This window comes from Rhamphochromis sp. 'chilingali' (assembly GCF_963969265.1).
Source record: "Rhamphochromis sp. 'chilingali' genome assembly, chromosome: 11".
Taxonomy (NCBI): Eukaryota; Metazoa; Chordata; class Actinopteri; order Cichliformes; family Cichlidae; genus Rhamphochromis; species Rhamphochromis sp. 'chilingali'.
The window spans coordinates 26979834-26994423 of record NC_137938.1 but is presented as its reverse complement, the minus strand read 5'-3'; the positions used below and the strand labels follow the sequence as shown (position 1 = coordinate 26994423).

Sequence of the window (14590 nt, the reverse complement as noted above, 5' to 3'; positions counted from 1 at the left end):
ACTATATAACCCACTGATGATAAACAAATAGCAGCTTAAAACGTCGACGCTACGTCCCTATTATTAGAGCTCACTGTACAATATATCTAACAGTCTCATAAAGGGTTTGTTTCAGATGAGGGTACATAAGTGTCCCTGTGATCTTTCATTTCAGCGCCTTCTAAATGTTAGTACCTTAGAGTTTGAAACCTATAGCTGACTAACGTCTAATCTGTGCAGTTACCAGACAAACAACAACAAAAAATGAACAATGGAGTGCACAAAAATTTCAAGTTCTGCTTTGCGTTATGCACACTGACACATGAGTTAACTTTCTAACAAAATTGTGAAATAGCAACTGCTCAGTTTGGGTCAACTGTGTAAATCACACAACCCCTAAATATTTACCACCTTTAGACATTGTTGGGACACCTTGATGTGTTTGAGTCGGGCTTGGCTGAGAAGTGTCAGCTGCGCGCAGGAAAATAAATTATTTACACCCCCTCCTTTGACTTCAAAGGGCTGGCAAGCCATTCAACCCCAGATTTGGGGAGGTGGGGGTCGGAGGAGGAGTTGCTAGTCACTAGGCAACATCTGTCTCACCTGCCCCAACATGCCAGAATTAGATATTTATCTCTGAAGGATGTATGCACAGGGTACAAAAGGTACATATAGATGACAAATTAAAAGCGAATTTATCAACTCCTACACTGCGATGGCTCTTTTTTTGAAACATGGTTTGAATTTACTTTTTCACTTAGAAAGACAGGTCACTGCAAATTGTACACTGTGGCCTTTGCAGCTAGCGCATCTCAACTCAATTAAACGCCTGCGAGAGATGCTGGACTGACATGTTAGAAGCAGCTCTTCAACATCATCAAAATCACAAATGGGACAGCATTACACCAGTGAAATTTCAGAGACATGTACGATCAGTGTCACATACTGAATCAACGCCTTACTAGGACAATTTATGTTGCTTTTTTGCTTAAATGTATTACCCATCTGTTCTTTTAAAAGCTTTGTCAGTATGAGTCATGTAGAAAGCTGACTGGCTAGACTGTTGTGTCCAGAAAACAGTGTGACAATGTGATTTTCCTCCTCATGTGGAAAACGGTTTTGTTGCTTCTTTATTGCGCAACAGCTAGCAGCTACCCTAAGATGGCCTTTTGCGTTGCAGTATCTATGATATTTTGGCTGTGCCAAGGGAAGTACAGGGAAGGACAGTGCACAATGAAACTTCGTGTCAAGTGGCGACACAAGGTGACCGTTCAGCTAGAAAATCAGGAACTTTGGCTTGAGCAACATGGCCACTGTATGAAGCCTGCCCTAAGGGAGCCGTTGTTTATTTACCCTCTGCCAGCACGCAGACACAATGTTAACACAAAGCATGCCAAACAACACCAAACTCTCGTTAAAGCAGGCAAGTTCAAGCATGTGCCACCATCACACAGTATTCACAGAGACAGAACCAGTCTTCTTAGTGATTATAAATAACTCGTCCATTCATCTGGGAATCTCAGGTTAATATCCTGTTTTGTTTCTCTCAATGTGCATTTCAGCCATTTCTTCACATCTCTCGCACTGGTGGGAAAATTTTTATTTCAAAATTAAAACTGAAGAGGAAAAATGCTTTGCCATTGCTTTTACATTTTATGAATGTTTCTCACTACCCGCATTTGCACAAGTACTCCAACATAATCCGACAACACAGATGACGTTTTAAGGATCACAATGACCAGAGATGAGACATAAAACCTTTATTTTCCCATTGCTCCACACTGATACGTAGGTAGCCCTGTTAGCCTGTTTGATCAGGTTGTGTGCGGATGATGCGCACGTGCGTGCATGTGAAGACCTGGCCATGCGTGACAACAGCAAATGACCACCTATCCGTCACTGGCACTAGGGCCAAAGATTAACATGAGCTTAGGCTTGGCACCAGCTGGACCACAGCCTGGAAAGAGAAAACTAGACAGTACTTAATGCAGACATGGAGATCTGAAGAGAGGAACGTAAAGTATTTTGCATGATGTGTGGTTTTTTTTTTTTTAGTTTATTCCTTTTAACTGGAATCATAAAAGTTATGTGGGAAAATCCAGCTAAGAAATCCCCGAGAGCAAAAGCAAAAAACACGAAAAAAAAATCCCTCCACCTAATTTCTAATTGTAAACTCAAGAGATCCTTACAATTTCTCTCTCTCTTCTTATCTTTTGTCTCTTTCAATTTGCCTGTCTGCACGTCTTAGAATGTGGCTTTTGGTCTGTGACTTATATTGAGAAAACAGCAAGCTGCCACAGGAAGACTGTTGTGCTGAAGCAGTTGCTGTGGGTGGGCTGAAAACGAGAGAGCAAGAAAAACAGAAGTTAACAGTAAACGTCTCCATGTGTCCCACCCTGCTTAGCCTGCGTCTAGACTGGCCTCCGTGAGGCAGGCGGCAGTCATAACAAGGGATTCAGAGAGCAAACAGGGCTGTTTTGCGTAGTTAGCCACTCGTCTATGGAGTTGCAATCAAGAAAAAAAAAAACCCTCTGCATTTAATTGGGGCTGAACAAGAAGCTCGCAGTGCAACGTACAATTATGAGATATAAGAAGAGACAGTTCTGAGTTCTGACAGTGTGCCAACATGCCCCATGTGCCACACACACCAGAAGACCATCTCACCAGATTGGCACTGGGCAAAAGGACCTGCAACCGTTACTAAGCACTGTGCCAAGGCTGTTGGCCTACTTATGAGCTGTTCTCATGTTAGTGTCAAGCCAAGAAAATCTACACATACACACATGCACCCTTAAGCAAGTCTTTGTTATTTAAAACATGCCCTGCATTTAGGCCAAGATATTTCAGCTTGGCCCATCCATTATACCATGCTTCAAATTGAGCTTGTTGGCCTTTAACACAATTGGACAACTGAACAGAGGTGGCTGTTTGAAGAGCTGCACAGACTTCAAAATTGAGCAATCAGCTAACACTATTTTTGCAACCATGCTCTCATTTCCCATCCTTGTTACTGATGATGCCACTAAAGATGCCTTTGTTGACAATGTGAAGAGCTAACTGTGGTGGTGACATTCCCAACATGACCTCAATCAAGCATTTTCATAGCCCGGAGGCACAAAACAATTCAACAAACTCAGACACCGCAGAGAATCTCTTTACCCTCATTTTTATAATGAATGCAATTATATTAGGAAAATTGTTTTACTCCTCCAACAGGCAGTGGCCCTGACTAGAGAGGGGCTGTTTTGAATTTGTTTGGTTACTGTTTACAGTCAATTGTCAGTTTCTTTGACCACCCTCTATGGACGGCACCATTTCTGAATTACAGTTTATGCGCATAAAGTCAGTTAAAACACGATCAAAAATAACTTAAGTACTCTACACAAAGAATAGAAAGAATTGGATTCAGCATTGTAAGCTGAATGCACACCACCCTATGACTGGATGTGTTGTCAAACACCTTTAATGTCATCTAAACACTTATTTTACTTAATCACCAAGGGGAGAAAAATGCTCAATGTCATTGGTCATTGAAAGTCACTGCAGTTATCACCATGTCAATCATGGTCTTATCAGTGATACTTAGTTTTAGCTATGAAAAGGTAAATTAAACTGTAAACTCAGGAGATCTGGACCAGATATCCACCTCAAACTGCACAAATAATGTATTTTTTAAAACATTCCTTCTCAGATTTGAAAGAAAACCGAGGATTCACCCAGAGGTTAACCTAAGCACTGCCTGAGGGAAGAGCTATGCAATGAATGGAAAAGCAGGCCACACATCTATCCAGGCCATTTTTATTGATCCTTGAAACCCCTTTCACAAAGACCATCCCACCCCCCCATCTCGACCACAAAAAGGGGACAATATAAACAACCAATAAATAAGAATCTGCGTGATTAAGGCGGTTCTACATCTCCAATAGAACACAACAGTGTGGACATGTTGGAGTTATACAGCTTCATACAGTACAAGCAGTAGATTTTTCAGAACATCACATCTAAAAAAGGCAGCACTTCATGAAAAGTGAACCATTTTTAAGTTTGGATGAAACTCCCATTGTAATGAAACAACACTTTACTTCTGTAATTTAAAAAATAAAAACCCATGCTCTTTTAGATGACACTGGCATCAGAGCTTATTTCAAGACTATGCCACATAGAGTTGGGAAAAAAATAAAAATTGCAGAAAACTAATTTTATTTTCCGCCCCCAACCTACGTTCAGAAAAAGATCATTAAACCACTTCAATCCCAAAATGGAGAAGCTGGTTGTTCTTTATATCAGGTTTCTCAGATAGGAATAAATAAATACACTTTTTAAACTGGTAAACTGTCTTGGAGTCCAGGCTTGGGAGGCTACATAGTGTCATAGCATTGTTCAGAGTGGCTTTTAAGAACTTCAGCATTTCTTTATTACATTCATGTCCAGGAAATAGGAGAAGTGGGCCCTAAAGCCATCCACCCTCTGGCCACAAGTGCACAAGACGCATGCCCTGTGCATTCAACGCAAATACCCAGAGTTCTCCTTTGTGCACCCTGAACAGCATTGTGGTATAGTCATACGGAGAGGTGCTCACAAAATAAAAAGTGAGGAAATGAACGCTCTTCGTCTGTTCTGAACAATTCTCACTCTTCTGTCTCCATTTTTGCGCAACTGCAAATAAGGTCCTCTCAGCAACTAACAGTGCTTGGCTGCTGTTTGCTGACAAAGTCCGAGATGAAATCAAATTCATTCTGGCCCAGGAAGAGTTCTGGCAGCTCCTGGACTCGGTCCAAGCCCAGCTCCATGACCAGTGAAGTCAGGACATCTTCGTCAATCATATCCGCATCCATGCCATTCAAGGCTAGTGCCGGGCTAGCCATGTGCTGCATGTTAGCCAGCTGAGCTGGGCTCATGCGGTACTGGGCTGTGGGCCCCATGTGGTTCCCACCCATAGGACCCAGCGGATGTCCATGGTACTGGGTGTTGAGTTTCTGCAGTTGCATGCTGGCCATTAGCTGCTGAGAAGTTAATCCTCCATTCATGAACTGTTGTTGCTGTTGCTGCTGCATATGCTGGGCCTGCTGTTGGTGCTGTTGCGGATGCATGTGGTGCTGCTGTTGCGGATGATGTTGTTGTTGCTGCTGGGGCTGGCCATTATACATCATGTGACCAGAGGTCATTTGATGGTGACCCATCTGGGCCCCATTCAGCTGTCCATTCATGGGTCCAGCCACCATGCCCTGTCGCTGCCTCATGGCGGTCTCCATGTTGGCCTGAGTGGCACCATAGTGCATCATCTGGCCACTGGGCAGCACCCTCATGCCCTGCTGGTTGGCATGCTGCTGGGGTCCTGCCTGTAGGCCGCTATTCATACCCATCCTGTAACCGTGGAGACTGGCACCCGCTGAGTTGTGATTCATGGGCATCATCAGATGATCTGCCATGCCTCCTGTCTATGGACAGAGAGGAGACACTGTTAGAACAAAGTAAGGGGCAGGCAAGGTGTTTCAAAGCACTAAGAAAATTTAGGAGAACACCAAGCAATATGGAATGTGCAAAGCTAGCCACCCATTTAAACCAGTATCAAACTGGTTAAAACAACAACAGAAATAATGTCACCATGTTTTAGGTTTTACTTGGCTGTGTAGTCCAAACCGGAGTCTCTATATAAATACTGACTTCTTTTACAGTCACCACGCTCTTCACCTTCATTGAAAAGAAACAAAGATACACGCTTCCTTACAATGTCACGATTCCACCTCGAGTTAAACCACCGAAATCGATTCCGGTGGAATAAATAAATAAAAAATCTGCAAGGTTGTTTTGCCCACTGGCTAATACTGAGAGAAATACTGGTGTGTTTAGTCTTCCTAAAACCTGCTCTCTCTTTGTGCCAAGGAATGAACGCCCAGGTTGAAATTACAGGTTAACGTACACTGTTTGGGTACATTTTAAAGCCAGATAATTCATCCATGACGGGATCGGCAAAACAGAGGCAAAATGCGTGCATCGCGTAATGCACAGTTTAAAATCCTATATATGTTGCATGACAGCTGAGGCAGAAAAATCTGTTACATTTTACGCACGTAAGGTTGCAACAAAGAACACTGACATCATGCAACATCTCCCCAACAGCTGAATCACCATAATTCTAACAAGGTATAAAATTAAACAGAGGCTCCCGATTTCCACCAATTACGGCGATTCGTTTGTTTAAATGTTAGTCTCTGATAATATCCTCCACACTCTAGCCTAGTGTTATTCATTTTCGTAATCTCGACTTTGAAACAAGGGAATGCAAACAATGGAGCAGCAGCAGCAGCAGCAGCCCCCAAGACCACCACAGACTAAAACACCAATTTCCCCAACAAATAAATCCGATAAAAAAAATCACTTACCCGCATTCACTACGTTTCCACAAAGTTGCGCGACTTTTCTTCAGCTCCGGCTTTTTGAACAGTTTTCCTCTTGTAATCGTAGCTCCTCTGAATTACAGCGTGTATTCCACAGGGTTACGCTTCATGCTCAAGCGGGGACGGTGTGCACAAAGACTGCCGCATCAGATCTTGAAACGACTGCCTATTTTCTGGGTCAACTCAGGGATTATGTACATCTAAAAAGCTCAGAGGAAGGCAGTCGGGGAGAGGTGGAGCCTCGGTCCTGCCTCTTCTTTGTTCCTATTGGCCCTACTTAATATAATTGTGCATGGGCGTAGAAAAAAAGGGGGCAGTTGGAGAGTTGTGACACAGTAGCCAATTTAAATACCCTCCTCCCCACAGTTTCTTTTTGAAAGATTATTTAGACATCTTATTTGTCATCAAAGCAGGTTTAAATTTCCTGCTGTGCTTGCAAAAGGCGAATAAAATACTAGAGTGACAAGGGATAGATAGATAGATAGATAGATAGATAGATAGATAGATAGATAGATAGATAGATAGATAGATAGATAGATAGATAGATAGATAGATAGATAGATAGATAGATAGATAGATAGATAGATAGATAGATTTTGTCTGTATTTATGCATAAATGCATGAGCATGGACACACTAAGGCAGTACGTCAAACATCACATTGGTGTGGAAAAACTATGCACTCAGCTTTTCTGCACGTACACTTCATCTCCAAGATCACCGAGATCTCTGTTGGTCCATGTGAGCCATAGTTTGCTGTGTGTTGGCTTCAGTGAGGGAGGGCGGAGGAATGTAGACTGTGTGCTATTCTCAGGCTGTAGCGGCAACGTAACTACTGCTCGATGCGCTGCACGTGTGGGAATTTCTGCCTGTTTGTGTTTGGGTGCATGTGCATTCACTCTTTAGATGCACACATCTCTTGATTGGCCACTCCAGGACGACAAACTCTTTCCTGCAATTACATTTGAATGCAGCCACTTTGGGAGGGAGAGCCAACCCATTGTCCAGGGAATTCATCTATAAATGGCCAACCACTGGCAAGGCATTTGTCATTGTTTGACATTGTCCAGCAACTTTAAGCTAATGTAAATGAACCACTCCCAGGTGTGAGCGCTTTCTGTTAAACTCACTCGCCCAGTCAGCCAATCTGAGTAAAGTATAGAATCAACACAAGAATCAAGTTTCTATTGTGATTTTCCCAGAGAAAGTATGGTGTAATTGCATTAGAGAGCACAGATAATGTGTCCAGACTCTCTGCAGTTCACCAATCACATCACTGCCTCTGTTTAAAATTCAAGATATTTGCATGAAATCCCAATCAACCAGGATTGCAATGGAAGATATACACATTGTAATTATGTGATTGCTGCTTGCGTTATTGTAAGAATGTTGAGGATCTACTTGTATTGTGCCCCTTCCACACTGTTTTTCCTGCATACTGAGTGTGTTTATTTATGTACATCTTCCTGATTGGTTCATGATTTTGGGGAGGGAACCGTGACACACCTTACCTTAGGCCACTTTCTAATTTTTATGCTTACGTGCGAGCGTAACTGCCTGTGACTGCCTTTCAGTGAAAAACAGGAAGAGAGAGGGTTAACGTGACTGTGTTTGTATGAGCAATAGGCTGTAAGTTAGACACACCCCTGTCCCACACTAAAATATGTATTAGAAATGCTGCAGTTACAGGATAAAATGATCACACACAGGTTCCACCCTCAAACAGCTTAGAGAATTAGTCATATTTCAACAGAAAGTTGTGTATTCACCTATTCTCAACCAATCAAAATGTGCTTCTTCAAGCTTTGATAAGCTCCCCCACAAATGGCCTCAACATTCCTCATTGACTCAACATGTCAGAAGACTGTCCACAGCTCTGCCTGACCTACACAAGCTTTGTTGTAGCAGTTGACCTAAGACCCTTACCATTGTTGAGTCACATTGCATAGACTGTCTACAGGCTGGCTGTGTCTGAAGCAGTGAAATAAACTGAATGTTTGTACACCACATTTCATGAGGTAAGGTGGAATCCATTTGGACAATAAGACAATTTTCATAATGTTACCTCTGTGCACCACCGTAGTGGGTCTGAAACGAGGCATTCAAAATGTAAGTGAAATGTAGACTTTCAGAAATATTGCACTAACCAATTTTGGAATCACAGGCATTTTTACATAGTTACTCTGTTTTTCCTGACCCAAAAAGCAATATATCAAGATATAAAAATAGCATAGTACATGGATTCAAATGCTCTCAAATGCAGTACGTGATGGCTGAAATTCGGAACTCATGGACATTAATAAATGCTACTTTCATCAATTGATATTCTTATCTAGCTTCTGCTTGTTTGTGGTGTTTTCTGCCATTACTTTGGCTTTAGCAATTGAAAAGGAAGTCCAGTTGTGCTGACGAACTGTAACATTCATTTTATTTGCCTTAGGAAGCTTTTGGGATGCTTTTCTATATGTTGTAGGTCATTGACTGAATCTGAGCAGAAATATAGCCCCATGTGCTTCATAATTTACCATGCTGCTTCTTTCAGCTATCGCTTCATCAGTAAACAGTGACTCACTTCTATTGGCAGGTAGCTACCCATGCCAGGTGATGTGGTACATATGAGCTCTTTCTGTTTCTCTCTACTGTCTTCCAATCTGGTACCAGTTATTCAGCTTAATTTGTCCAATGCTGGTATAGTTTTCTAGTGAAATCTCACTCATTGTTACTGGTGGTTTGCATCTTCGTGATTACATTTATGAAGGAATTCCTTCAACGACATGTCCACCTCCTCAAGAGTTTACTTGAATCAGCTAGATGCTTCAAAGGTGCTTTGTCCAAGTTTCTGCATCTCTCTAATAAATCTTTTTTACTTGACATCATCCATACAGCTACCAAGCAACAAAAAAGTCTGTAATTTCTAAATTGTTATTGTCATATTTTGTGTTAAACCCCTTTAACGGAAGTGGTGTACAGAAGAAAAATCATGAAAATGTCACTGTTCACTTAACTTCACTTCACTGCTTCACTTAACCCAAACTCCATTTGTTATATTCCTCATCCTTACCACCGTTGATGACATTTATCTTTTTAACTTTTTCTTTTTGTTTAGATAAAAGTATGACAGAAAGAAAGAAAGAAAGCAAACCCACACACACAAACATATCGATGTAATCATATGACTTTAATATTCTTCCTGTGCATTTCAAACGGTCTTTCTACATGCACTGATGACAATATCGGCATCCATTGTATTGCATTGCTTGTGAGCATAGTAATTAAATGAGAACCGTCCAGTCGTTCAGTGCTTGTGCATAATCAGTTATAAAAATAGGCAACATGTTTCATTGTTGAAGAATTCTAAGCATGAAATTGTGAAACAATCCATGATGCAGCTTGAGAGAGAACAAAAAACAGCTGTTTCTCGAAATGTGCTGTCTAGTCTCAATTAAGTCGTAAGGAACATGTAAAAGTCACATATTTTTGAGTGGCACAAAGCTGGTACTTTATTGACTTGGGAAAGCTGTCTTCCAAGAGACTCTGCTCTATTTCTAGGCATCATCTGCCTAGGCACTCTGCATGTAATTTCCACTGGCTCACGTGACTGCGCCAATTCAAGCAAACTTTGTAGCTGTTATGAAGCTGGCCAGCAAGATGAGAGAAAAGCTGCCATATCCGTGCCATCCGTGCGTCTTCAAGGGAGCCTACAGACTGACTGCAGAAGCCAGTGTTCATTCCTCCTGAACCTCCACGGGTGCCTTTGCTCCAACCGTCTTTGAAGCAGTGGCACTACACAGAGGAATTTCCTGCTAAGTGCTGCACTGGGTACCAACTTTGTCTTTGGTTCTAAAGGCTTTCTATGGAAAAAGAAACCACACCAACAACATGTGAACAAGGAAATGATGGGACAAGATATTCCTCTGACAGTGATTCAGCATATCCTTTTGTTAGGCAAGATAGTCCCTAAATAGGTTTTGCCATTGCCACAAGCCTTGTCATTGCTTTAACCCCAAACAATTTCCGACTCATTTGATTAAGGTTAGGGAGGTTATTTTCTGGTTGTCTGGAAATCCAGATGGATACGAATATATGGTACATGTTCTTCATCTTTGTCAGCTGAACGTGAGCACTGCATGCAGACTGCACAGTTTGCGTGCAGTATCTCAATTTCGAATAGTAAACCCAATAAATGTAGAAGTGTATACTTGCAATGCTTTACACCACACCCTCTGAGTAAACCATAATATTACTCATTTTAAATGCAGACAGGTAACTAGAGAAACAGACTCTAAAGAAGCTACATTTCTTAGGTTTTGCTGGCTTAAATAAGTAACTTGTAATGGCTTATGAAGAACTAGAAGAGCCTTCTCGTCAAGCTGCAGTAGTCATCTGCCAGTGGATGCTGAACCACTCACCTAAGTCATCTTTAATCTCTGTCACCATCAAGTAATAGCTTCAGATCTGAAACCAGCTGAGTCAATCCTGCCTACCTGACTAATCCTCCCTGCAGTGTCTCTGCCAGGATTGACTGGCTGTCTAAGCGTTGTATAGAGGCTTGTATCTGTAGTTTACATAACACTACCATATGTCACTGAGCAATCAGGAAATGCTCTCATATCCTTTAAATAAACGTGTTTCATGTGCACCATTACATTTCTTAGGAACCCTTCTTGTCATACAGTACAGTCTTGTAACTGTCCAACCCTGACATAAAACAGGTATTCACTTTATGTGTTCTAAAAAATTAAATTGAAACAATTACCATAGGTGTTTAAGGACATTGTATATATGGACTTCAGCATTTACAGTTGTGCACACTGAAGAGCATCAGGACTAACGTAATTGCCAAAGACATAAAATGTAAATGGATATTATACTTTTAAAACACCCCAGAAGCTTTTGCTCTAGATTCAGAGTAAAGCCATCAATAATCTATGAAGTGTACACTCTATTATCCCATTTCAGTCTACAGTTAGCTTACAGTTTCAAGGCATAGATACCTTGGCCGCAACTCTATAACATTAATGCACTGCCACTTCATTCAATGGGACAAAGTGTGTCCTGTTATGTTTATTTCCCATGAGATGTGAAACCAAAAAATCAGTTTGTCAGTTTCTCTCTTGCTCTCTCTCCCTGTCTCTCTTGCTCTCTTTCACTTGCTGTGGGGGAGGGTTGTTATTGTTCTGGTAAATGAGTGAGTCTCTATAAATACTCTGAAGGCTTCCTTCTCCATCTCAACCACTAATCAACAGTCACTGTTCAGCCAAGCAGCTGAGAGAGGGTAATAAGCCTGAGTCAAGGCTAACGGATAAGGAGTGGGGGAGGGTCGGACTCAAACAAATAGTGAAGAAGTGGATACGAGACCTTGCGGTGGGGGGGTGGGGGGGCGACTGGTAACTGCATTCATGGGCCTGCAGTCACAAGTGGGGGTGAGAGGCATGAGTGAAAGTAAGGATTTGGCAAGGGGGGGGGCTTTCCAACAACTTTTGTAACTGCTCCCTGTGAAGTTAAATGATTATATTTCAGAGCAGCCAGGGTTTCCTTTCTGCTCTGTTTGTGTCATACTGATTGCTTTAAGAAAATACAAATTTCGTCTACGTGGCCACATAATCAAAGTCGGTTTCCAAACTATACGCAACTGCTGTCCAGCCAAATTGGAAGGCGAAAATGCTTTAGGCTATTCAGAGCCTCTTTCAACATTAATGGTGCACACAGTCTCCACAGGAATGCATTCATAGTGTTTCAAAATCATTGCTTCAAGTAACCATGCTTGTTGGTGTTGTTTTTGGAAAGCTCCAGAAATTGTTGTAAGCAGCTCTTCTAAAGTCAGAAAGGTGGAGGAGGAAGGGGGATTCCAGAAATTGCTCATTTCTAGAACAGAAAATCATGCCACATTTATTTTAGAATTTATTTTAGTGGAGTGACAGTAAAGTGGGGTGTGAACATGTGTGAAAGCCCTTGTTATTTCTCACACAGCTACTATACTGGGTTCAAATTGAAGTTTACCCTGATTATGGCAAAAATGGGTGTCATGACAGTGGTTTTTATGTCACATCTTGTCTTGCAGTGTATCTAAGGTAGCTCTCAACATCCCAACAGAGAGATTAACATGTTGAAATTTTTATAGTGTTCTGACCAGTATGACCAACCACAGAGTGCCTGGTTAGCCAATGAGGGTGTTAACATATTAAACATGGAAAAAAAGAGGAATGATGCCAGTATAACTAGGTGAAGAAATGGAAATGAAACATCCTGTATCATGCATACATTTCTTTTTCCATTGTTTGTCTAGATTCTATTCCTGGACATCACTAAGTCGTGCCTTTTTCCTGATTAAATCATGCATGCCAGCACCTCCAGCAAGAATGATTGATCGTGATTTCAGTCACACAAAAAGGCGAAGCTTTATGAAATTCAAATCCACCACTTTGTTTGCTTTAGAGGAGAGAACATCCAAAGATGTGCATGTTTATCCCTATTTGCCATTATCCTCCAATCTCTAATGCCACTCCTCTCTGTGCCAACAAGCTTTTCACAGCTCACTGAAAGTTTCAACATTAGGAAAATGTATGACTCCTTTCACTTTTACATGTAGTCGAATTACAATTCATATGACAACGCCTAGAGTGGCCTTAAGACACAGGATGTGGCCAGGCAAAACTGCTAACTGAGAAAGTAAAAACCAAAAAAGATATTAGATATAAGTAATGTATTTTTAAAAAATATATTGCATTATTTATTTATTCCCCATAGAAAGTAATTCACAACACCTTTCATCGCACATTACTTTTTCAGTATTTTGCAACAGGGCACAAAACATCCTTCTTTTATTATTTATTGAAAAGGTGGCAGAAAAGTTGGTGAAAACCACCCCAGAGCACACTTACCAGAGAAAAAAATGTCATGGCTGGATAGATTCTACTGTAGAAATGAGTACAAGTAGAAATGGAGGCTCCTGTGTTGCAAGCGTCACTGCACATATTACCCTTTGAAAATTAGGTTTTGGCTGCTTGGCATAAACTCAGCTCATTCTAGGTCTGGGGTTCCTGTACAGGCCACTAGCTGTGTGTTAGCTGTATGTTGTTGTTAGCACCAGGAGATAGGTGTTTCTGATATCATGTTATTGTCTCGCTTTTTGCGATAAAAATTAAATAAAACATTTATGTTGATATCTCCACAAATAAAAAAAAAATAAGTTTCAGTATTTCCCTGCCCCCACCACAGGAAATTAAGTCAGCTAACTGTAGAGCATATACACGGGGAAAGGACACGCTTGATTACTTTTTTATTCTTCTATCCATTGTACAGATAATTGAAATTATGTAACATGAGCAACATAATAAAACAGCAATTACTGCGTCACAGAAAAATCTAATTTGATTAAAGCTAGGCCGACTACTTTGGAATGCACTGAGACAAACATTGATCTAAGGTACCACTGCAAAACCTTAATGTCTATAGTTGAGAATACCCAGCTTAATAATCATGTTAGCAAACTCTCCAATGATTGCTTCACACAACCTATGCAAATATGAGGGAAGTCAGTTTCATGGTACCAGGAAATGGCAATGTCAGTCATTTACAGCCATCACCACAACACCGGCTCTGTCTGCATTTCCAGCCTACATCATTCTTCGGTACTTACTAGCCTTAGGGATCATTGTTGTACCAAACACTAATTATGTCCTCTTCACCACGCTTCCTGCCTCACAGCCACTGCTGACGTTTCCAGTTACCTCTAGGAACACATGCGCATGTACAGTAGAGGGATAGAGGATAAATGAACAACAAGAGCCAGCACAATCTGTAAAACACATAGCTATTATGGAAGGGAAAAAAGGAGTGGGAGACACTGGGAGAACACAGTGATGATGTGAAGAATGACCTATTAATCATTCATTATCTCCCAGCACTGTTAATGAGGTGACGACTCTTAAATAATTAGCAATGTGACTGAAGCATATTTCCATAGCAGTAGCCTGAGGACGTGGAGGGCGTTGGGGACGAGTGGGGACGGGAATATGGGATGCACCAGGCACAAAAAAGAAGAGCCCCACACCAGCTTAGCAAACAATAACTATCCTGATAGGGGGCTCTGGGAGGCATGGCCAGAGAGATAGACATGCACAGAGGAGAAGAGAGGGATATAATGAAGCTATATGCAATATTGAGACAAGAATGAGCCATGTAGGAAATACTTTGAAATAGTTACATCTAAAT

General features: G+C 41.3%; 1 protein-coding gene across 1 annotated transcript; it reads right to left on the bottom strand.

Annotated features, from left to right (window-relative positions):
* Window positions 1-1489: 1489 nt before the first annotated feature.
* On the bottom strand, window positions 1490-6567 carry cited4b (Cbp/p300-interacting transactivator, with Glu/Asp-rich carboxy-terminal domain, 4b). Its single transcript, XM_080895512.1, has 2 exons — window positions 6363-6567; window positions 1490-5417 (listed from the first exon to the last, which is right to left on the bottom strand). Exons 1-2 carry the CDS (start codon window positions 6366-6368, stop codon window positions 4653-4655), a joined length of 771 nt encoding a protein of 256 aa, XP_080751638.1. The 5' UTR covers window positions 6369-6567; the 3' UTR covers window positions 1490-4652.
* Window positions 6568-14590: the final 8023 nt, after the last annotated feature.